Source organism: Myiozetetes cayanensis, unplaced genomic scaffold (genome assembly GCF_022539395.1).
Source record: "Myiozetetes cayanensis isolate MyiCay16 unplaced genomic scaffold, myiCay2020 scf16, whole genome shotgun sequence".
NCBI lineage: Eukaryota > Metazoa > Chordata > Aves > Passeriformes > Tyrannidae > Myiozetetes > Myiozetetes cayanensis.
Genome location: NW_026087270.1, coordinates 17350941 through 17373354, shown reverse-complemented (window position 1 = coordinate 17373354; position 22414 = coordinate 17350941). Strand labels below are relative to the sequence as shown.

Genomic DNA, 22414 nt, shown 5'->3' with positions numbered 1-22414 from the left:
TTTGTGAGAGAACGATGTTGAAACATCAGATTGTCAACAGAATTTGGTCTGTTTTCAAGTGTAGGAAAAAATCACTTTCAGTTGTGTCAGTCAGTTCAAAGAGTTAATAACTTAGGCAGACTCAGCTCTCTGAACTGTCCCAGGGCAGGTTGTCACCTGTAAGTGTGTGTGGGCACTCCTAAACTGCCCCCTTCTAAGTGCCACCAAACTGCAGCACCAGCAAAAGGGGCTGGAATCTGCCTGAAATTTTGTGCTAGCTGTGTAGTAACAAAATGAGTTTTGTAAAAAACCTGTAGCTCAAATTAGCATGGAGTCAGTTAATGAGCCTAATTAAAAAGAAAGATTTCTGAAAAATCTCAGCGTGAATTACTTTTTAATTCAAGGGTGTTCTTGCATAGATTGTACTTCATTTTTTTTTTCAGAAGATACTATAAATCTGCCTGAGAAGAATGAAAGTATTTCAGCAAACTGCCTGTTGGCACCTTGCTTTCTGGTGCTGCTGTGTGAAGCCTGAACACTGCACACCTCCTGGCTCTACTGTCTTTACAGTGTAAAGCCTCGCTCCGCTAATCCTGCTTCCAAAACCGTAAATAGAAGATGAGGAAGAAGGATCAAGTCTCCAGTTCGAATAATGGCTGGATTAACTCTGATTTGCTTATCTCGAGGGGCAGTAAGAACTGGCTTGCAGCGGTGAGCCCCACCTGCATTAGTAAGGTCTCGCGTGTCCTGACAGGGTTTCCCGCTGCGCAGCAGTCCCTGCAGGAGGCAGGCGCCCAGAAACGGGTGGGAAACTCCCTGCGGGTCTTAGAGGGTGCCTGACTGCAAAAACTCAGCAAACTTAGTGCCAGGTCTGTGCAACTGTCTGCTCTGGGTTTGAAGTGTGGGGAAGTTTGCTGTTCCAGGTGTTTGGTGTTTCCAGGCTGCATCTCTTCCTCCAATTCCGAAGCCGGACTTAAGCGATTGTAAAACTCGCTGAGCTGAAAATAGCAGCTAGTGTTTGGCTCCTTAGACCAGACAAGGCATGTTGCACCAACCTCCCCCTTCTCTAAAAGGAAACCACAATTAGTCTTGGTTTCCAGAAGCCATTTTTATTTGTGTGGCTGCAGAGCTCTCGTTTTCCTGCTGCTGCGGATGGATGCGTGTTCAGCAGGTTATCCTTGTTTGGCCCTTCTTTAAGAGCAGGAGGGCTGGGATTGGTGAAGGACACTTCACTGGAAAGCACAAGGGAAGGATACATGCTCTAATAATACTTTATCTTCCCAATTTTGCGTTGCAAGGAGAAGTGGAACAGCTGGGTTTTCTGAGGGCCGTTGTTGTCTTGTGCAATAACAACGGGCTACTTGAGGAAGTAGGACCATCGTCAGTCACTGAAATGGGGTCGCATTGCTTGTACTCTGACAGGCAGCTTTGCAAGTTCCAATGGACAGAAGCCTTGGATGTCTTCAATTACTTGCAAATGTGTGAATCTGTGGGAAACTACAGAGCAGGTTCTTGTGGTAACAAGCCTGGGAGCTTAGTCAGAGCAGAGCAGAGCCTTTCTCACAGCAGGTTGAGTTGGGTTGGGTGTAGGGGCTCTCTTGTGGCTGTTGCTTGTTTCTGATGACTTGGTTGCCTGTGAGATACTGGGTTTGCAAGTCTTGGGTTCTAAAATGTAGTGACAGATATAACTGATGTGGAACAAACCAGCTGTTTTGCCACACAGCGTGTTTGGCACAGGAAGGTGTGTGTGCTGTACAGTGAAGGCTTCTGAATAGGTCCTGAGATTTCCTTATATTAATCTGCAATTCACTCCCATTTCTCATCCAATTTGCCTGAAGAATTGGCAGCCACTCTGGCACAGTGGGAATTTTTTTATTTATAAAAATTACCCTGTTGAGAGTCAGCCAAGCTGTCCTTTCAGCCAGCAAGTGTAACTTCCCTGCAGGTTTGTGCCTTCTTTGGTTTCCTACGGTAAGAGCTGCTCCCAGGATTTGAGATTGGTGATCTCACTGGTCCTGTAGAGAAGAGAATACCTTAGCTGGGTAATTCTTTAAATGTTTTATTTTGTATTTGTTTTGGGATTTGTCTTGTAGAAGGATGAGTGTTTCTTGTGCACAAATTGATGAAAATTAAAGTTATTCCTCAGTATTCTCCTCTTGACCTCAATGTTAAGGCTAGTTTGGTAATTTCCTGTATTATCCGTTATAAAAATATCCTTGTTAATCTGCCTCAGGTAGTCTGGTAGATGCTATGTTACAGTTAGAAATGTAGACCTAAATTTACTAAATTCAATTTTGCAGGCTTCAAGAAGCCTGAGAATGTTACTTTTTGAAGGCCTGTGCTGTGATTAAACGAAAACTGTCTGATCATGGCAGTTCTTAATTTGCTCTAAGGCTTTTCTGTCCTTGCTCCATGTTTTGGAGGGCAGAGAGGATGGAGGTAATACAATGCTACGCTCTCCAGCCTGGGCAGAGAGCACTGAACCATTCGTGGTTCAGTGCCAAGCCTGGCACTCACCATGAGCTGCCTGTTTCAAAATGCTGCTGAGAAAAATGCACACAAATGAAAAAAAAAAGAAAATCTTTAAATGACCTTTATAAGCCCAAAATTATTCTATGATTTTATAATCTTGCTCTCACTGTGTAAGTCATGTCTCTTCCTTACTGGGCCATCTGAGTTCAAATGTTGTTTATTGAAAATGTAAATTGTGATAGCTTTACAATCGTTATGGGGTTGGAAAACCCCTAAGGATTGCCTCTGAATGCTGAATAGGTGTTGGGGAAGATTTTGCTCTTGAGTTCCTTCTCCATCTGCTCTTGTTTTTTAGAGTCCTCAAACTCTTGTCATGTCACATTTGGGCTCTTACCCAAAAGATTCCACTGGAGTTTTGAATGCTCACTTTTAGGATATATTTTGCTAAGATTTAATTTGCACTAAAAATAGAAAAGTAGTCATATGTGTCTCCCACCTAAGAGATGGTATCAGTTGCTGCAGTACCAGGATGAGCATCCTTTCTTCACACACACCAGTCAGGGATGCTCCTAACTCTTGATGTCACTTGGAAATATGTGACTTGTTTGTGGAGATCTGTTTGATAGATCTGACATCTCTGGTTTTCTGGGGTTTATCTTTCCTCAAAAATTGTCCTGGGAGAATCTTTTCCTTTTGTATGGAGTTTGACAAGTTTTTTCGGGCAGCAGAGTCAGTTCTCACCCTGAGCAAGAACTCCTCAAGGGTATTTAAGGACAATGCAGGAAACCAAAACAGGTGGTTTTGGTTGCAGTGTCGACCAGATCTCCCCTTGTTGTGAAAGTTGCACTATCCCAACATTTTTTTACTTATCATTCAGATAGAAATCTGCATGCAAGGGATTTGAACGCTCACACGTGGAAAACTGCTTACTTGAGGGAAAAGCTGCCACCTTTCCCCTGAATGCCCCCAGAAGCACGCCAGGACCTTTCTGGGGACATGCAAACCACAGTGTTATCCACTGGGGAAAACATCTTTATTCTGCTTATTGGTCGGGACAAAAGAATCTCCCCACATTACCAGGTTCTTCAGCAAGGACTGTCTGGGCTTTGCCATCATGATACTGGAACTAATCCTGAAAACTGGGTGTTGCCTGCAGAGACCAGAGATTTGCAGCCAGGTTTATTCTTTGGTCACAACTGGGCTTCAGATGGCAGGAAAGCCTTCCTTCAGTGTGTACCTTCAAATAGTTTAACAGTGTGTGAGTACTGAGACCACCCCACTGAACAGAGACTAAAATGAAGTGCTTGCTATCAAGTGCAAATTGTTGCCCACCGAATACTTAAACTTTGAAGTTCTCTTTTAGACATGATTGCAAACTCAGTTGTAGCAGGAAGACAGCGCGAGTGCTCGCCTGCAGCCCTTCCAGCCTGCTCTGGGTTGTAGGTCTGTATTCCCGAGCCTTGGCATTGATTTAGCTGTTTGTCAGGAATAGTGCTGAGACAGAATAACCAGCTGTTTCTAGAGCAGCTGAATTGTTGATTTAATTCCCGTGTTGTGACAGATGAAAACTGCTCAGCAGCGATACCGAGGTGGTCCTGCGTGGAGCGGGGTGTGTTGGTACGGAGCTGTGGCAGTGACGAGCCTATTGCTGTTCTCCCCTCTGCCTCCCTCCCCCGTTATTTGCTCTCTGTCATTATTAGCAGAGAAGCTGTAGGTGTGCTCAGTCTTTTTAATTGCAGCTTGTCTTTATTCATAGCTTTGTAAGTAGGAGTTATGGAAACAGTAATTGGGAGGATTTGCGGGCAGGTGTCTGGCTCTCCTGCATACCAGGAAGACATTTTTTTCTACTGTCCTTGCTTTCCAAAAAGCTCTTCAAGCTCACTTTTAGAATCCAGCATCAAACATGGCTTTGTTGGGGTTTTGTTATTTATTTTAAAGTTGCTCATCTGTGCAGAACTAGTCGGCTATAATGTCTTTGTTTGGCTTGAGGGGAACTGTTACTGCCCTGGCTGCTTCCCATGGTATCATTTTAAATCCTCCCAATTACCATTACGGGTCAGAATTTTCGAACAAAATGCTTGGCTCCACAGCTCTAGATAACTATTGAGCTGAGCAGTTCAAGCTGAAAAACCCTAGTGCTCTTTGGAAAGGAGCTCTCAAAAAACCACAAAAGACATTAAAAGCCAAGGTTGTATGGCAGAGCAGGCTATGGGAAGTGTGCTGCTGCCCAGTGCCCCTGGCTTCTCCCAGGGTTAACCCAAACCTATATCTAACTCTGTGAGGAAGTGCAAAGCCTAAATAAGAAGATGTGTGTATTGTTTTCATTATTTTTATCCTTTATTCAGTGTGCTGAACTGAAAGAGGTACTTGGTTTGCTCCTGTAACAGGGCTTTTGTTTGCATGTTCTGAAGGCAAGCAGAATTTTTATTTGGTAGTTTGTTACTAATCCCATGGAAACCTTGCCTTAGCACTGGCTGTAAAGACTTATTCATGTTGATTTTTCTGTTGAACAAAAGCCAAGCGATTTTATCCAGGGTTTGCTTTCCTTCAAGTTACATAAAGAAAACATTATGATTCATCCAGGTGAAAAGTTCTGCGGCTGTGTACAACACCACGCTGGTCCTGTGCTTTTGAAGAAATTATACCCAAGCAAAGGAGGCAAAAAAATACATTGAAATTCGTTTGCATTTTAGATGTAGCCCCTTAAAGTGACTGGTGGCTTGCATCTGCCTTCCCCCTGCGTTCCCTACCCAGATTCCTAAATAGCCCGAGCGCCGGGTGCTGTGAATCAGGCCTGCCAGTGGGTTGATGACTCATTTCCTTATTGGTGCAGATGTGTATAGTAAATGTTTCTGGATAACTCTTTTCACATGAAATGCGGCTCCCCTGTGGGAAGGGAACAGACAGCGAGCGCTTTCACTCGCTGTGCACAAAACCTGGGTCCTGAAGGAAAGCTCCAACGCCTTTCCTTGGTGAAGAAGAGCTTAGCTTGGAGCAAGGGTTGAATCTTGGAAACTGCTGTGTGCTCCTGCTTGAGGGTTTTTGAATTTACTTTTTTTTTTTTAATATTGCTTCTCTGTCCAGCTTCAAAACGTGCTGCCGTTTATACCGGCACAATTCTTTAGGTAAATGCTCTAAACATTTATTTAATAAGGCTTTAATAAGAATCCTTTTGAATGGCATGCAGGAATGAAGCACTGCTATGTTTTTCACATCAGTGTAGACATTAGCACGGTAGGTTTGCTGAAAATCTGTTTCAGATAAAATCTCCATGTGTGTTGCTGAAGTACAGCAGAAATGAGGTAGTGAGGTAAAATAAAGTGTATTAGCCATGCTGTGTTGGTTGAGTGTCCGAGAAGAAAAACAGCATTTGTGGTGTGGTGCTGGGCTGTGTGGCTGAGCCCTGCCCCTGGCAGCCCTGCTGTGAGTCACTGAGCCTTGCCACCCTCACCCTCCAAGACATTTCTGCCTTGGTGTGATGTTGTGAGGTACAGTCTGTCTGAATGCAGAGTGCCTAATGATGTTGTGAATCAGCTGGTTTCATCTTGTCTTTCTGGCCTTTTTCTTGGCGTGGCTCTTACGAAAGGAGAACCAGACACTGGGGAAATCAATTTGCCACAACAGTTTGTGTGGCTCCCAGGCAGATTGATTTAAATAAGCAAGAAGCTTAGCTTTGAATAATTTCAGTCTTGCTTGAACACTCTAGTAATTTTTCTAGAGCTTTCTAGTTTGGTGATATTATTTGCAGCTAATTTTAGCTTTTATTGCTAAGCTTGGTGTGTTTCCTGACTAAATTGATATGATCTGTAATTATTTAAATGCTTGCATGTTAATGTTTCTATCTTTTTTTAATAATGTTTAAAAATGGCAAGCCATTATCTACTGAATTACTTTTCCATGCATTAAACTGCTTTTGGGTAGAAATGGAAACTTAATTAAAATGCGGAAGATGATTATTGTTAAAAGTAGAACTAAAGTACTCAAATAGTGGATCAGAATAGTTGTTTTACATGGAAAAGTGGTTAATACATCAGTCTAGCTTTCCTGGTCATTGTGACCTTTGAGACTTGAGAACAAGTGATTTTTTTTTTTTTTAATTTCTTTATTTTTTTAATTATTAGAAAAAAATTGTTCTCTTTTCTCAGTTCCTGTTCAGAGCCTCAGCTTCAAGGTATGATGTGATTGCAGCTGTAACTGAGAACTTGTTTTGTCCACACCTGCGGAAAGGGCTTGTTTGTCAGAAGCTGCTGACGGGCTCAAGGAGCAGGGAAGGAAAGGTTTGCCATGGGAGGGTGTTAGCAGGTATTCCCAGGCTGTGTATCCATGGCTTCAAGAGCAGAAGCACCCACTGTGGGTGCCCTGTCACACAGCTGTCCTGCAGCATCGTCATCAGCCTTGCATTTGGTGCGTCTTGCCCCGTCTTGTCACTTGACTGTGCCATCCACCAGGTGGACTCGTGGTTGGTTCGCTCCTGTGGTCCGAGGAGGGAGGACCTGACTGATGGTTGCTTGTGCTGGCTTGAATTTCTTCCCTTCCTTGGTCAGAGGTGGTGGGTACCTCCTTGTGACTAAGGCATCAGTTGGCTTATCCTGACCGTGCTTTTTAGCTGATCCAGGCTGTATTTAACAAAATCCAGCTCACTGAGGACAGCTACAAACCTGCTAACTGGGGCTGTAAAACTGTGGGTACAACAGGGTGCACTCCCTTCCTAGCTGCTTTAAAAAGAGTCTCAAAACTCTGTTGAGTGCCTTCTAATTGTATTAATAAAGGGCTTTGAATTGGTGCAGGGTTGTTGCCAGCTGTTATTTGGGAAGCACAGCTCAGTGCAGGGAGCAGGGGTTCTGTTGGATGTGCATCTTGCGGGCAGCCCTTCCTGTCTGGGAGGAACCTGCAATGCAAGCAGGGCATGGTGCTGTTTCTAGGACTCTCTAAAAATAGCCCACAGACTTTTCCTGCTGAGTTCAGCGGGTGATGGTGAGAATCCAGCAAAAGGAATCTCGTGGGGGAAACTCATCCAGGGTTGAAGAAGTCTCCTGGACTGCCGAGGCAGTGTCCTAATTCTCTGTTGGAGGGTGATGCTGCTTGCAAGCTGCCCTTGTGGGCTGTGCTGGAGACCTTAAAATGTGTTAACACTTTGTGCTTATTTGCACATATTCCCACTGGGAATACAAAGGCCCTGTTGTTCCTTAAGTGGATTTGTATTAGCCTCTCCTTGACTTCTGCCTCTCTGGTTTATGGGATGTGCTAGTTTGAATAACCACAAAGTTTTCAACAGAGACGTTTCTTTGGGAGGACTGGAGAGTGAATACATGTTTTGAATATAGTGCTGTGACAGAACAGACGTGTAGAGAGGATGATAAAGTTGGTGATGGTGGTAAACGCTCACGTGTGAGGAGAACTGAAGTGGTTTATTTTAACAGTAGGGAGTTGCCTGACTCAGGGCTCCTGTTCTTCACCTGCCTCTCACTGCAGGCAAGAAGCGAGTGATGTGCTGGGGTCCTGCAGATCTTCTAAAGAACATTCCAGTGTTTTATTTCAAATCCAGCTGTTAGGGATGTCTGAACACTGGCTGTGATCAGGCTGCTCTTGCTTTTGAGGGAGACTTCCCCATTGCATTTCCTCTCTCAGTAAGGCAGTTGGACTGCCAGCCACGGTCCAGGAGAGATTTCCTGAAAGCACAAAGTCCGTCATGTTTTGGAAGTAATGATGTTAAATGTAATTGTGCCTCCATTGCTCAGATCTGAAACGCTGACAGCTATGATAGAGGTAGCTCCGGGTTTATTTTGTTACTATGCTTAAAAAAATTGAGTAAATGGTGGTGGGGGAACAGTAGGGCTCTCATCACTGTCCTGAAGGAAGGAGGGAAGACTTCAAAATAAAATTGTTCTTCTTGTGGTTTGTGGTTAAGGCTGAAGTGGCTTCTTTGAGGTGTTTGATTTTTATTGCCTCTAAATAGAATAGCTGGTAGCAGTTAAAAATAGCTGAGTCTGCTTCCCACCTGTTTGGATTCCTGTCTTATTTTGGTTTGGAAGTGGAATGTGTGACTGTAAATCGTTAGGATTAAAGCAGTGCTGCTCTGCCCCTGAACATGGGCAGGAGATGCTTGTTGTGCCTGGCTGAGGATGGGCACCTGATTGATGGGACACATGTGCCTTGTTGGAAGAGCCGAGGAAAATCCTCCTAGGGAGGGATCTCTGGGAGCACTGTGTGGCTTTCAGTGTGGAACACTGCAGTCATGAGCCTGCATGGGGAGTAACAAAGGCAGATATGAATACTGGCTGGCTGAGTGTTTGGGGCATTGTTCACTCTGCTGATGAAGCACAAGCCCTTGGCTGGGGAGCCTGGTGATGGTGAGAGAGACTCTCCAGCACCAGGGTGGTGGTGCAATGGAGCTGCAAGTGGGAGTGGGGAGATGAGTAAGCAGCGCTTGCTCTGAAACCTGTGCTTCTCCTCTGCTTTGCTGTGTGGAGCTTTTGGTGTGAACTTTTTTCTTAGCTCCTGTAGAAAAGCAATCTGCAACGGATTTCTCTAGTTCCAGGCCACGTGCAGCCAAAACATGATTCTCTGAGGAGCAAAGCATGGCCAGAACAACATTCTCCTCTTAGGAGACAGGGGCTTTACCACGCTATGTACAATAACCTTTCATTTTGTGTAAAACTGAATCTTGCTTGGGAACTCTTCATGGCTTTTTGGAAGCTTTCTGTAAAGTTAAGCTCAACATGGGGTACTACAGAGTATGTACTGTCAAAAGGTGTGAAGTCCCTGTATTGAGAATAACTGATGGAATTCGACTTACTAAGAGGTTATGAATATAATTGATAAAAGCATTTCATTAAGTGTTGCACTGGAATTATTTTGTTGGGACCTCCATTCCTTTTTCCACTCATTTCTCCTCTGCCTCCCCCAGCAGATGCTGTGCAGAACTGCCAATGCCCATGCTGTTGATTTTGCCTTTCTGCTCAAATACTCCTCAGTTGTTCTGGGATGTTTCTGGTTGGGGTCAAGGCAGAGTCTCATCCAGGCAGGTAGTGAGAGTTGTCTGGGTGTAGCTCCAGTAGATGTGAGGGCTGACTGATGCTGCAGGTGGAAGTACCACTGTGCTCTCCCAGTGATCTGACTGGGGCTGGGGATGCTCCTCCATAACAGAGAACTCTAAAATGGCAAACGCTCTTCTGTTGATTTGCTGGGTTTTGGATGGTGCCATGAGCTGTTCCACTCAGCTCTTAACAGCTCTCCTCCTTTCAGCCCCTCCTGTGACACTGTCAGTGTCCTTGCATGCCTTTCTCTCTGAGGGTTTTTTGCTAATGTTGAGAGAGAGCTTTCCAAGAGCAAATCCTGAAGGCTCCTGGTGGGATCTGCAGCTCAGTGTCAGTGCTATGCTGAGTAGCAGAGCTCTGTTGTGGAGGAGTGTTATGGGAAACATCATATCTGGTAGCAGTGCTGCCAAACTTTGTGGCAAACACGTAATTTAAGGGTCTGTCTTGCTTCACAACTCCTTGGGACTGGCTGGAAAGCCTCCAAGAGGAGGAAGAGAGGGGACTAAGGGAAGAAGAAACAGAAACATCTGGGGCAAATTTCCTTTGATGGTGCTGGCTGTTTGAACACGATCTGGTGTGTGGATCAGCACTGAAAAGAGAAAGGTCCCTGCTAAGAGGGCTTAGGGGCTTGGGAGTGGCCTGTGCAGGGAGATGGAAGCAGCAGGGACAGGAATAGCTCATGCTGTGGCACGAGCAGCTGTGCAGCCTCTGAGCACCCGCCTGGCAGCTCTGCATGGGTGGGAACAGCCAGCTCGACACAGGGACCTGCTGGCCAGGAACAACCTGCAAAGGTGTTAGCCTGGTGAGGGGAATGGAACTGGTGTTTTTCCTGTGACTGCACCCTGGTCTGTGGTCACTTCTGAGGCACTGGAATTAAAACCTGAGCGTTTTCTATGATTTTATTGCTTTTGGGATTTGCCCAGGGAGGGGTCTCTGCTGTGCAGGAAAGGCACGCAGCCTGCTGAGGACTTTGCTGAGTGTCAAGCAAAGGTGAAACAAGGAAAACATGACAATTACTAAAATTCTATTGACTTCCTATCAAAGCTGGATAGGAAAGAATAGGACTTGCTGAGCTTTCTTGGTGTTTGAAGCAGATACTGAATACAGGAATCTTCAAAGGATGAGTGAACAAGGCCTGCTTCATCCTTGGCTCCTTTTTCTGTGGCTGCTGAGCCAGAAGGACACACATGTTGTGCTGGGGTTCCTTGATCTTGCTTTGTGCTATCTTTCTTGAATAAGCATACTTACTTTAATGGTGTCATGCCCGTGGAGGATACAAAAGGTCAGCCAAGGTGAAAAAGTTTTGTGGAATCTAGAATTCGGCTAAAATGTGGAAAAAAACCTGTTGCAGAATTTGGTGTTTGGGGTGGTTTGCTGCTTGTGCTTTGTGTGTGCAGGGTAGCTACAGAAATTGCTGCTGGTCCTGATAGCTTGATTTGCATGGGCAAGCACAGTGTATGTTTTGGAAGCATCAGTGTTGTGTTGTTAGGTGCTTGTGTATAACTTGGATTAATGTGTTTGCATAAACTACAAATCCCTAACCAATGTGGACATAATTATTTGGTTAAATGATTTGCAGCATTGCAGGCTTTGGCTCTGTTTGTAAGTGGGAAAAATTATTTATATGAAATAAGCAAAGGATATGAAGCTAGGAGCTTGTAACTTCAGTGTGTGATATATCCACAGTAGCATTCTTTAAACTGGCTATTTTCAAAGCAGGGATGGTAAATATGGAGGGGTTTTGCTGACATGACAACACTGAGTTTGTTTTTAGTACTAACAGTTCACTGGCATTAGCGAATATTTCAAGCTTGGCTTAACAAGTTTAGCTTTCATTGCTCACTAAATGTGTAATTAAATTACAAAGTCTTCTCATCTGTTTTGAACTTAAATTATGGCTGGTTTTAACTTTCCTTTCACACATGACTTTTTCAGGATTGCAGGATGTGTGAAAACGGTTTACTGTAGCCATATGCTTGTTGGCACAGAGCTCCAGGATGTTTCAGTACGTTTGAAGCATGAGTTGTGTGATATGTGGATTTTCTTTTACAAAAGCTGTGTTGATTTCTTGCCTAGGAACTGCTGTCTCCTCCTGTTTCCGCAGATTCTGCTGCAGAATTGTTCCTGGTGGTTGCATTGGGAAGGGATCAGGTTTGCAGGAGGGTGGCTCACCCTCATCTCTCCTGGCTCTTTGCATCTGACCTGTGCTGTTTTCTGGTGCTGTAAATCTAATTAGCTTAATACCTGCGGACTGAATCATTTTATTGAGAGTTTGCTGCCCTGGCTGGGTGTGTTTGGTGCAATAAGATTCCTATTATGTGTGGGAAGGACACAGCTAAGAAGTCAATTGTCCCTTTATCAACTTGCTGGCCTCCTCATTAGAAGCTCCTGGGTCAGCAGGCTGCTCTACCATTTATCTGCAGATAATAATGATAAATGTGTTTGTTTAGATCAAAGTGGAAAAGCCCCTCTGAGCTGCCTGTACCGTGTCTGTGTGCACTGTGCTCTGTAGTATTATCAACTGTGTGACAGTGCAGTAATCTGGGGAACACCCACAGTCTGCCTGGACTTCTGCCTACCCTCTCCTTCATGGGAATGTAGCTGCTTTCATTAACTTTCCCAACTGACTTGTTTGATCCTATTGCAATCTGTTCTTGAATTTAGGGAGAGAGCATCTACTGGGTTCCTCCCATCCACAAGCCGAATGCCTTTTTATTTTGCTGGTTTGCTCCTTGTTGGTTCTCGGTGGTTTTTGCCTGAGCAGGTCCAAGGTCTGTTGTTTTCAATGCCCTGAAGATTATCCAAAGTTAGTATTTGAGGTATGCTTGGTTCTGCAAGTGCACTGCTACTCTTGCCTTAATAGAACAGTGGAAATGTCTGCCAACATCCCCTCTTCTGCTCTCAGGAGGGATTGAATTCTCAGGAGGGAATTAAGGCACTTGGGCAGTTGACTTCAGACTCTTCTATTTGTATGGCTTTTGCATGGAAGGAAAGGAATCTTAATTCTGGAGATTCAAATAATCCCTGCAGAGAGTTTTCCCAAGACCTTGAGTTTCACAGAATCACAGAATGGTTTGGGTTGGAAGGGTCCTTAAAGCTCATCTCGATCCAACCCCCTGCCCCCTTGAGCCTGGGCAGTGGTGGTGGGCTGCTTGCCTGCTGTACAGTATTGACCTAGTTTTGTACTGCTGCCCAAGCAGAGGTGTAGAAAGGGATGGATGACTGTCGTGGCTTCTTTCAGCAGGCTGATACCCGGTGGATGGGAAAGGCACTTCTAAACACAACGCTGGTGACGCTGCAGTCTGGTGGCGATATGACTTGATGCAAACCTTTGAATTTCTCTGTGGAGTTCACAATAATAATGCAGTGGGATTTGTGGCTGTTTGTGGTTGAATGGAAGGAAATGCTTTTTCTGCTCAGGTTATAGCTGGTACTTGTTCTAAACGCTGCTTTTCCTGGGAGGTAGGAAGTGATGTTCCTGCTCTGGGATGTGAGTGTTAGTGCGTGACGGAGTTGGGAGAGCTTTTTAGGGAACTGCAAAGGGAGGCAATGTATTCCCACCGAAGCTGCTAAGCAGCAAAAGCTTCTGTGAGCCCAGAGGCACATACACTTTTTGTAAAGGCTGTTTTTAATCCTTCAGTTGGGAGATGTAAGAGGAGTCCTTCTCCCTGGCTCATCAGTGGAATGTCCTTGCCATCAGCTTCCTCTCCCAGCATGTGGTGCTGCTCTGGGCTGCTCTCCCCCTGCCCCCCAGGTTCTCTGAGCATCCCTGTTCCTCTGGCTCACCATGTGGGGCTCACACAATGCAGCTTTTCTTGCTCTTCAACTTCTCCTGGTGGTAATTTGAAACGTACCTTTTTTTCCTGACTCTTGCCACACAGGCATATTGTTCTGGAAGTGCTGCTCTTTGGAAGGACGGAGGGCCACAGGCAAGGCAGAAATGATGTGGGGTGCTCTGGGGAGAATTTTTCCCCCCTTCTTCAAACTCAGCCTTGCAGTTTATCAGGCAAAAGATAAAAGGATTGTTTTTCTCCTTTTGGTTCACTTAAATATGGAGAAGCAGGGCAGTATTGCCACTGAACCCACCACTCCTGCACTTGCAGTGGTGAGAGGAAAGGAGGATCACAGTGTTGTTTCCTGCAGAGCACAGGGAAGGCTCCTGTTTCAGTGTGTAGGATTTTATTTTGTGTATTTCAAGAAAAGCTTGTTTAAGCTACCCAAGTTACTGTTATCTTCTTTGGCTCATTGTTCCAGGAAAAAACCTGAGTTTTAATCTTTGGTGGATCTGAAGCAAAGGTTACCAGGTTGGAGGACACAAAAATAATTGAAATGACCCAGAAGGGTTTTGGGGGAGTTCTCTCTGGCCCTTACGAACTCTTCTGCCTGCAGAGTGTTCGTAAGTCCTGTTCTCTAGAGGAGAACTCCATTGCTAGCCTATACATTTTTATAAAGAAGCTATCCTTGACTAAAAGACTGAGACAACAACTTCAGTGGAGGGCATTCTGCCTCTCAGCTTTTGAAATTACTTTAGCCTGAAACCTTTGTTGCTGAAGGATACAGGATGGGTGCAGAAAATTAAGGAAAATGCACCTTATAAGCCATGGTAGTGTTGGTCTTAGAGGGTACTTTAAAATAGAGCAGTCTGGATGGCATCTTAGTTTTCAGTTGAGAGAAGCAGGTTCTGCAGTCTGAGGATAACCAGCAGGCATCTGCTAGCCTTTAAAAAAAAGAAAAACAAGCTGATATTCTAATTTTCAAATTTATTATTACTTTGGGAGATAGGTTTTAAATCGTGTCAGTCTGACTAAACTGCAGTTAATTACTGGAGTCCTTCAGGTACCATTTTTTATGTTCAAAGTGAAGAGGTGATTTCTGCCACTTCTACTACACAAAATAAAAGTGCTTTAGTAAATAATGGCTGTAATTAAGAACTTGGAAACGTTTTCCATGCTTGCTTTCCTCACTTGTGCCAGTGCTCTCTGAAGCAGCAGTGGTGCAGGTGTTGGTGTAGCACATTGTGCAGTGAGAAGCTCTGCTTGCTTCCCAAACTGATGGAATACTGGTTCTCTTAAGGCAGATACCTGAGGTCTAACGTGTTAGTGTCAGTGATGTGTGTAAGCTTGGAGTGTCTTGTGACTCTCCAAGCACGTCTGGCATCTTAAATATGAGTGGAAGCAGAGCCTTTGTGACTCAGGGTTGATGTTTTTAGTGCGGGTGTGATGGCCAGGTGATTTTGTCCTGCCTTTGTGCTGTTCTGCTATGGAGAGGGGATACAGATTTGTATGATTAACCATTTCAAGGAACTCCTCATGGTGAGAGAGCTACTCAGGCTGAAAGGAGGATGGGATGGTTCGTGCCCAGAGTTCCTTCTGAAGGAGCTCCCTGGGAGAACACAGTGAATATTCTGAAATGGTGTGTGAACACTAGATGTTACCAGTTTCTCCCAGTTGAAGGTGTAGATCTCAGGGCTGCCTCCAACCAGCTCCTTTTTGTACAGCTGAAATTAAAGACACTGCTTCTCAGATGGGGAATGTGAACGTTTTGGTCTGGGGGAGGGAGGGAAGTGAGCCCTGCCTTTCTCCTACTTATTTTTCTTTAAAACTCTGCTGCTGCATCTTTGTTTTCCCACAGATGCTTTTTTTTTTTTTTTTTTTTTGCCTTCTTACTTCGGGCAATTGGGACAAGTGCCAGCACATTCATAATGTTTTTGCAGCATCTACATAAATGCTGCTACTCTTGTGCTCTTTATGTTCTGTAGGGTTAAGACAGCATTGTGTCTAAAATACCTGTTAGTCTATCTTTTTGATAATTTGGTGTCATCACTCTTTATACACAGCTTTTAAAATTTCCTGTTGATTGTGTCAGATTGGTTCTTATAGTGGAAAGGAGATGACTGTAAGGAGTTTCTGTAAGTTTAGATTCTTCTCTCTGTTAAATGCATCCCATCAGTAGTGAACTGACACTGCTTTTTTTCTCCTTTCAGCCAGATAATGAAATCTCCTCAGACTGCAATCACGTAAGTATTGCTTTGTTTTATTCGGTCTCTTTCTTTGGCATTTGCACCTCCTGTCCCTCACCAACCTGAGGTGTTTTGCACAGTTTGGGACTTTGCAAAAGGTATTAACTGAGACACGTTTGGGTCTCTGTGCTGGCCTATGGAGGAAAACACAAGGTGACTTCTTTAACCCAGTACAGCCACTGTGGTCTTACTGGAGACTTCAGAGAGGAACATATTTCATTTATAAACTGCACTTGTGTCTCAGAGGAGGACAGCAGACGTGGTTCCTGGTTGATGCTGGGGGGGTGGTTCCCGTGAGTGACTGGGAGCAATGTGATGTGCTCCTTTTGGAGAAGATGTGAGCAGTACTGAATTTAAATTCTTAATTTCAGCTGGTGACACCTTCTGTATTACTTTCACAGCTGCTAAATTCTTAGACTCACTTGGAAAGTGCTGTGGGGGTGTGATATTTAGAAGCAGTTTGAGACAGTTGGCTGGTTTTAGAACAGATTTCCTCTCAGCGCTGTGTTTAACAGTGAGCAAACTATTAGCCAGTTTTCAGGCTGTCAAGCTGACTCTTCAAATCCCAAGACTCAAAAAAAAAAAAAAAAAGAGAATAAAAAAGTCATTGCTAAGGTTGGTATTATTAGTTTCCTTGGGTTTCTCTCATCTGCACTCTGTTAGCATGCACCATATCAAGATCCCTAATTGCTTGGCTAGCCCTGAACACAGACAGACAAGTGCATGCCTCAGTGACAGTCTTGATTTTGGATGCTTGAGAAGCTGTATTTCGCTTTATTATTGCAAGATATATTCCAGAGATGAAACCTGCCATGCTGTACAACTAGTAATTTCCAACTGTGCTTATAAATTAACCTTTAGTACTGCTCTGCCTGACTTCATTGGCAGCTGTAATTCTCTGTTGTGCAGGGTTGGATCAGATGAAGGGCACAACATGTTTCTGTTTAAGTCTTTCTGAAAAAGAGAAAACTCCAGTAGTTAAAATGTATCTGCCTGACATTTAAGAGTGCCAACAGAAACTACCTGAATGAACTAAAATTGAGAGTTCTAGAAGTCAAAGCTGGACCTTTCTTGTGCTGGATGAAATGACAGCACCTCTGCCACAAGGCAAATGCTGGGTGCATGTGGATTATGGAAACCATTCACAAATAGGAAGCATGGGCAAAGTCTCATTTTCCCAGGCAGAAGTTGAAGTGGGATGATAAAAACCGAGACTACAGAGAAGTGTCTCGTGTCCAAATGTTTTCTTTGCCTCTCTCTGCAGTCTTTGATAGCACAACTGCTGATGATCCACTGGAAAATGCTGCCTAGTGCTACAATCAGGAGTTTTAAGCTCCAAGTTTCACCTTCCTTCTATCTGTGGGAAGGTTCATTTGGAGAGCAGCTCATTTTGAGACTCTCCAAAGCTGGAGATTACAAATGTATTCTCATCTTGTGCCCTCATTCTTGTACTTCTGATTCTGGCTGGGAGAGGCCTTACAGCACTCTGTGAGGACAGGTTCCCTGTTTATTCACTTTTATCTATTAAATCTCCGTATTTACAACTTACTCCATCTGAAACACCTTAGTTTTCCATCATCTCGTTTTTAATTTTTCACAGCTACAGAACTATGGTAAGAAGTGTGGAAGATGGTGCAGTTATGTTTATTCTGATTTTGATTCTCTCTCTGTGCTTCCATCCTCCTGGAGCTGATGAGAAAATGCTTCCTTGTGCTTTCCTGGTGTTTTGTGTGTAATTGAAACATCCATGGCACAGAAAGATGTGGTGGGCTAAAGACACTGCTAAATGTGCAGCAGGTAGCAAGTTACAGCTTTCATTGTTTTATCCTTTCAGTTATGAAGCAGTCTTCATGCAATATATATATCCTTTTAATGAGTCAGCTCATGACCTTATGGAGAGATTTCTGACAGCCTGAATTTATTCAGTGTGAGAAAATTACTGCAGGAGTGAAGGGACCAAGTTGTTGTCAAGGAGACTTTACATTGATCATTGCACTGGAAAAGGACGGGGATAAACGATGTTTCATTGTTTTCTGAAGTAAAATGTTTGTCATTCCCAATGGGAAGCTCTTAAACCCCCTTTCTACAAATGCTGTCTCCACAGCTCTTGTGGAACTACAAACTGAACCTGACAACAGACCCCAAGTTTGAATCGGTGGCCAGAGAAGTCTGCAAGTCCACTATTGCTGAGGTAAGGCAGGAGAAGGGCACGGCTGCTGCTGGGGCACTGAGGCCTTCTCATGTCTTTGTGATAATGAATTAGTGTGGGAATGATGATTTGGGGCTGGGGAAGCTCTTGTCTCATGTGCCAAATCACTCCCGGTAAATAATTCAGTCTCCTTGCTGAAGTACCTTAGTGGTACCAGGCAAAGGGGTGGCAGAAAGAAATGCTGAACTAACAACCTGTCAGCTCCTACCAGAACTTCTGTCAGGAATCTGTCGTGGATTGGATTTGCCCCCTCTCTATCAAGAGTTTGACAGTTGTAACAGTGTTGGTGTAGCAGGGGTTCTGTGAATTTAGCCCAAGGCTGGTTTTGGACTGTGTCACGCTGGCAGAAAGGAGAACTGCACAGGCATCAAATGATGAATCAACTTCTATTACTTCAAGGTTCAAAGTGTAGTTACTCCAAGGAGACTCTGTTGGAACTTCTTCTTTTTAGGTTGCACGAGGAGTTGATGCTCTGTATCTCAAGCATCAACATACCTTGGTCCAGCTTCAGAGATGAGTTGATCAATCATTTCGTGCTCGTGCTGGAGCTCTGCAGGCTGTGCACTCAGCCACCCAGGCACTGGCTGAGCTGAGCTCTCCTCCCTGTGTTTGGGGTGGTTTTCAGCCAGACTTCAGGAAGCAGTGGAAGCAAGGCTCTCTGCAGCAGGACAGGCTTCAGCTGACTGAATTCAGTCATTAAGCCATGCTCTGAAAGACCTTGTTTGTATATCCACTAATGTAATTTAACGTGGCCATAAACTTGTGTTTTTTAAAAAAATCGTTTGGTGTAAGGAGAGATCAAGAAAATAATTATTACAAGAAGGCTGGAAGATGAAACAGTGGAAGGAAGCAGCTTGCATCACAGGGCTGTGCTGTGTTTGGAGTTTGGTAGTTCCCCAAAGCAAAAGCTGCCAAATCTGTTGGATCCCACTTTTTTGTGATCACAGAAAATACTGTATTTTTCTGGTTTATGTCATATGGCTGCTGCAGAATTTTTACAGCCGAGGCATTCTTGAAAATGCTCTTTTAACAGTCCGTTTAATTACCACTTTTATACGGGGACAGTCTGGCATTGCTGTAAACGATGCCCTCTAAAAGCAGTGGGAAGAATGTACAAAATTTTAGCTGTACATTAACCACAAGTGTTCCTCTTGTAATTGTGGTGAATGATGACATGAACTACCAATATTCTGCCATTTCATGAGTAATTTTTAGTTAAAAAAGGTAAGGAAAAATAACTGTATGTGTTTGATCTGGTGTTTAATACTGGGGCAGGTACATAAACCATTCCACTCATATTTTTTAAAGGTATTTCTACAACACTGTTTAAACATAGTGGGCATATACTACTCACATATAGTATTAACCTACTAATATTTTTCTTTAATTCCCACTAACAGGTAGGTGGTTTTTTTGCTGGGTGACTGAGCTCTGATTTTAAGTATTGCTTTGCATTAAGAACAGAATACAGCTGGAGGAGCAATTTCTAGTCATTTGGGAAATGGTGACTGCCCCAACTGGGTATGTTCTGAAAAGTGCACCTTTTAATTTTATCAGCTAAATACAGATTTAAATTTCAACTCTTTTTTTTTTTCCCCAGCTGTTGTGTTTTTTATAAATTCTGGCAAGAGCTTTAACCTGGAATGAAAGTTGGCTACCAGATAACAGTGGTTGCTTCAGAAGTGGCCTGGCAATAACATGATGGCTTGGTCTCTTCTGCAGTTCACTGGCTCAGGCCGTGGAGCTCTGGGGCTGTTTCCAGAGCCAGGCTCTTCCCAAAACAGCACGTTGCCATTGTGTGCTGGTTTGGCTCACGGTGCTTGAGCTGAAGTAGAGCCAAACCAAAGATGCAGCTTTCTCAGAGAGCACTTGCTCAACTCTCTCCCCTTCACCCTGCAATGAATCATATGTGTTTTCACTTCAAAATGTATTTTATGCCTTATCTATAACAATTACAGTGACCTTAGTAACTGTGTTTTTCTAATAGCTATTTAGATTAAATATAAAATGTTTTACCAACCTCCATCTGCCTCCAAGTAATGATGTTTAAAATGCTGTATGTTTTATTTGCTACATAGAAAGTAATGGCCTCATAAGCTGAGGCAGAGATCTGTTTTATTCATCTAGTCTGACCTGTGTGAGTCTGTGACAGGGTGCCCTGAGTTATTCTTGCTTGAATTAGAATATATCTTCCTAGAGACAGCTCTCCATTTTTTAAAATTTCCAATATAAATATTCCAGCTTGGTATTTGAGAGCAGATAAAATGGTTCCCTGCCCGTTCCCTCAGCCCTGCTCTTGCTTGTTACCTGAACCCGCCTGGATTATTGATTGCCACAGATCTTCCCTGAGATTGATGAAGCCCTTCAGTATTTTTACAGGAGCAAATCTTTGATGTAATCGAGTCAGCCCATGTATCTTTTGCTTGCAAACCTGTCACCACTGAACTTCAGTGTCTGGCTGCCCCGAGTTGTCTCTGCAGGCTGTGGGTTCTCAGCAGGGGCCACAGAACCGGGCGAGTGTTTCAGCACGGGCTCACCAGGGTTAAAGAGCTGGGGGGTTTCAGTGCTCCTCGGAGCCAGGCATTGCACTGCTCCTGTGGCAGCATTCCCCGAGGGACCATCCTTAGCTGATAGGTAACCATGTTTTCCCCTGCCTTTGGAGAGACGCTGTCAAAACTGCCTGCATCTTTTGCTTCCAAAGGTGACGGTTTTGGCCCTGCTGTCTGCTTCCCTGAGCAGTGCAGGCTGTGATTTCTATTGGGGACCTGTCTCTTCTTGTATGCTGCTCTTCCAATCCCTGCACAGCTTTCAGCTCTGGTTAGCAGTGATTTTTACTTTTTTTAGACTACTGAGTAAAATGGTTTGGTACCAGCAATCGGTTCCTACAAGAGCCTGATAGAAATGAATTTGATGAGGATTTTCCTTTATAGTAATTTTTGGCTCCCAGCAAGTTATAAACCATTCAGTAAATAGTACTGACTTTTGAATCGGTCTCACCTCTAGCCAAAATCTTATACTGTGCAAGTTCAGGTGGCTAATGGGGGTCCAAGTATGATTTAGTGATGTTGTAATATCCTCAGTTTTCTAAATAAAGGTTTGCCAAACTAGCATTTTTTCTACAAGTCTTCTTGGTTGCAGGGGTTCAGTGTAATTATGAAAGATGATTATTGAGCAACAGAGTTTATAATCCTCAAGGTCGCTGTGTTTGCTTTTTTTCAGATGTTAGCACACATGAGATTTCTCTTTTCTGAAATATTTTCAAGTGTTCTGACTTACTGAAAATCAAACTGAAGCCTAGAGGGTTTCTTTGCTAGCAGATTTTGAAGCTACGGATGCAAGTTTCTTTGAGGATTTTTTTTATAAGGTTAAAATCAGTAGCTGCAGCCACTGTAATTTTATTCCCCTCCCTTTTTTTTTTTAACAGATAAAGGAGTGTGCAGATGAACCAGTTGGTAAAGGCTTCTTGGTATCATGTTTGGTGGATCACAGAGGGAACATCACTGAATACCAGTGCCATCAGTACATCACTAAAATGACAGCCATTATCTTCAGCGATTATCGGCTGATCTGCGGCTTCATGGATGACTGCAAGGCTGACATCAATCTCCTGAAATGTGGCAGCATTCGACCTGGAGAAAAGGTATCCAGAGAACATGTAGATTGTCAATAGGCTTGTAAAAGTCGTTCACTCAAGGAAACTGATGCGGGGGCTCTGCAATAGTTCCTGTCTCACTTGCAGCTGAGGAAACGTGTGGTGTATCTCATCTGTCTGAAAAGGGTGATGTCCTGGTTCTCTGCAGCTCCTTTTTAATAAATATGCATTGGTTCCTGTGCGAGGAACTGCTGTTCAGAGACCTTCATTTGTCTTTCCACACCGACTACAGGTGATCTGGCAGGTACTTGTCTTTCTGATGACACTCTCTCTGGCTTGACTCAGTACAATGAATCCAAACAATAGATTTAAGCAGGCCTATTGCTTGGCTTATTTCACAGTCTGGTGGGGTCTGGCAGGAGGGTTATCAGGGTGATGAGCCCTGTGCTATAACCCTTTCTGTTTTCTCTGGCTGTGGTTGATAGACTGATTCAAGAGCTTTGATCTGTTTGCTTCTCCTTTCCCCTGCCCACCCAAAAGCAGTTGAAGGGCACAGGGTACCCTGTGGTACATTTTAGCAGTGCAGACTTACCAGTACTGTCCTGGCTGTACTGAATCTGTGTTCTTTTGCCACGTGAGACTTTAGCAGAGGCTGGTGCAAAGAACAGTTTGCAGTGACTACATGTGGGGTTATTTTCAAGGGGCTGTCTTTCCCTGTCTGCTTCAGCATAGCTAATGCAGGCAGCAATTATGTAGTGCTGCAGGAATGAGTGACTTCTTCTATGATAAGTTTTTATGTTGAGGGATAAAGTTAAAATTACCCTATCAGCTTTTTACAGTGCTTTTGAAATTATACCTCTTACGCTTATAACAATTAGTCTGTTAGATGAGCTATTAATGAGGGGGTATATAACAAAAGATACATGGTTTTTTGCTTTAAAAAGAAAAGCTTTCCTGGTTGTTTGAGATGCTCACTGCTGTAAGCAGCTTCACACCCATAGTGTGTTAAATTGAAGGGCTGGTGTATTCCAGAAGACTTAGGTGAACCACAGAAAGCACAAGAGTAAGAACCTATTTCTGGAAACAAGAACAAAAGCAACCACAGA

The 22414-nt window shown here is 43.8% G+C and overlaps 1 protein-coding gene across 1 annotated transcript in view; it reads left to right on the top strand.

The window, feature by feature from the left end:
- GLG1 (golgi glycoprotein 1) overlaps window positions 1-22414 on the top strand; it is a 77440-nt gene that overhangs the window by 19843 nt on the left and 35183 nt on the right. The window contains exons 2-4 of the mRNA XM_050311146.1: window positions 15472-15504; window positions 17612-17698; window positions 21141-21356. Coding sequence (XP_050167103.1) covers window positions 15472-15504; window positions 17612-17698; window positions 21141-21356 — 336 coding nt within the window. The remainder of the gene's footprint in view (window positions 1-15471; window positions 15505-17611; window positions 17699-21140; window positions 21357-22414) is intronic.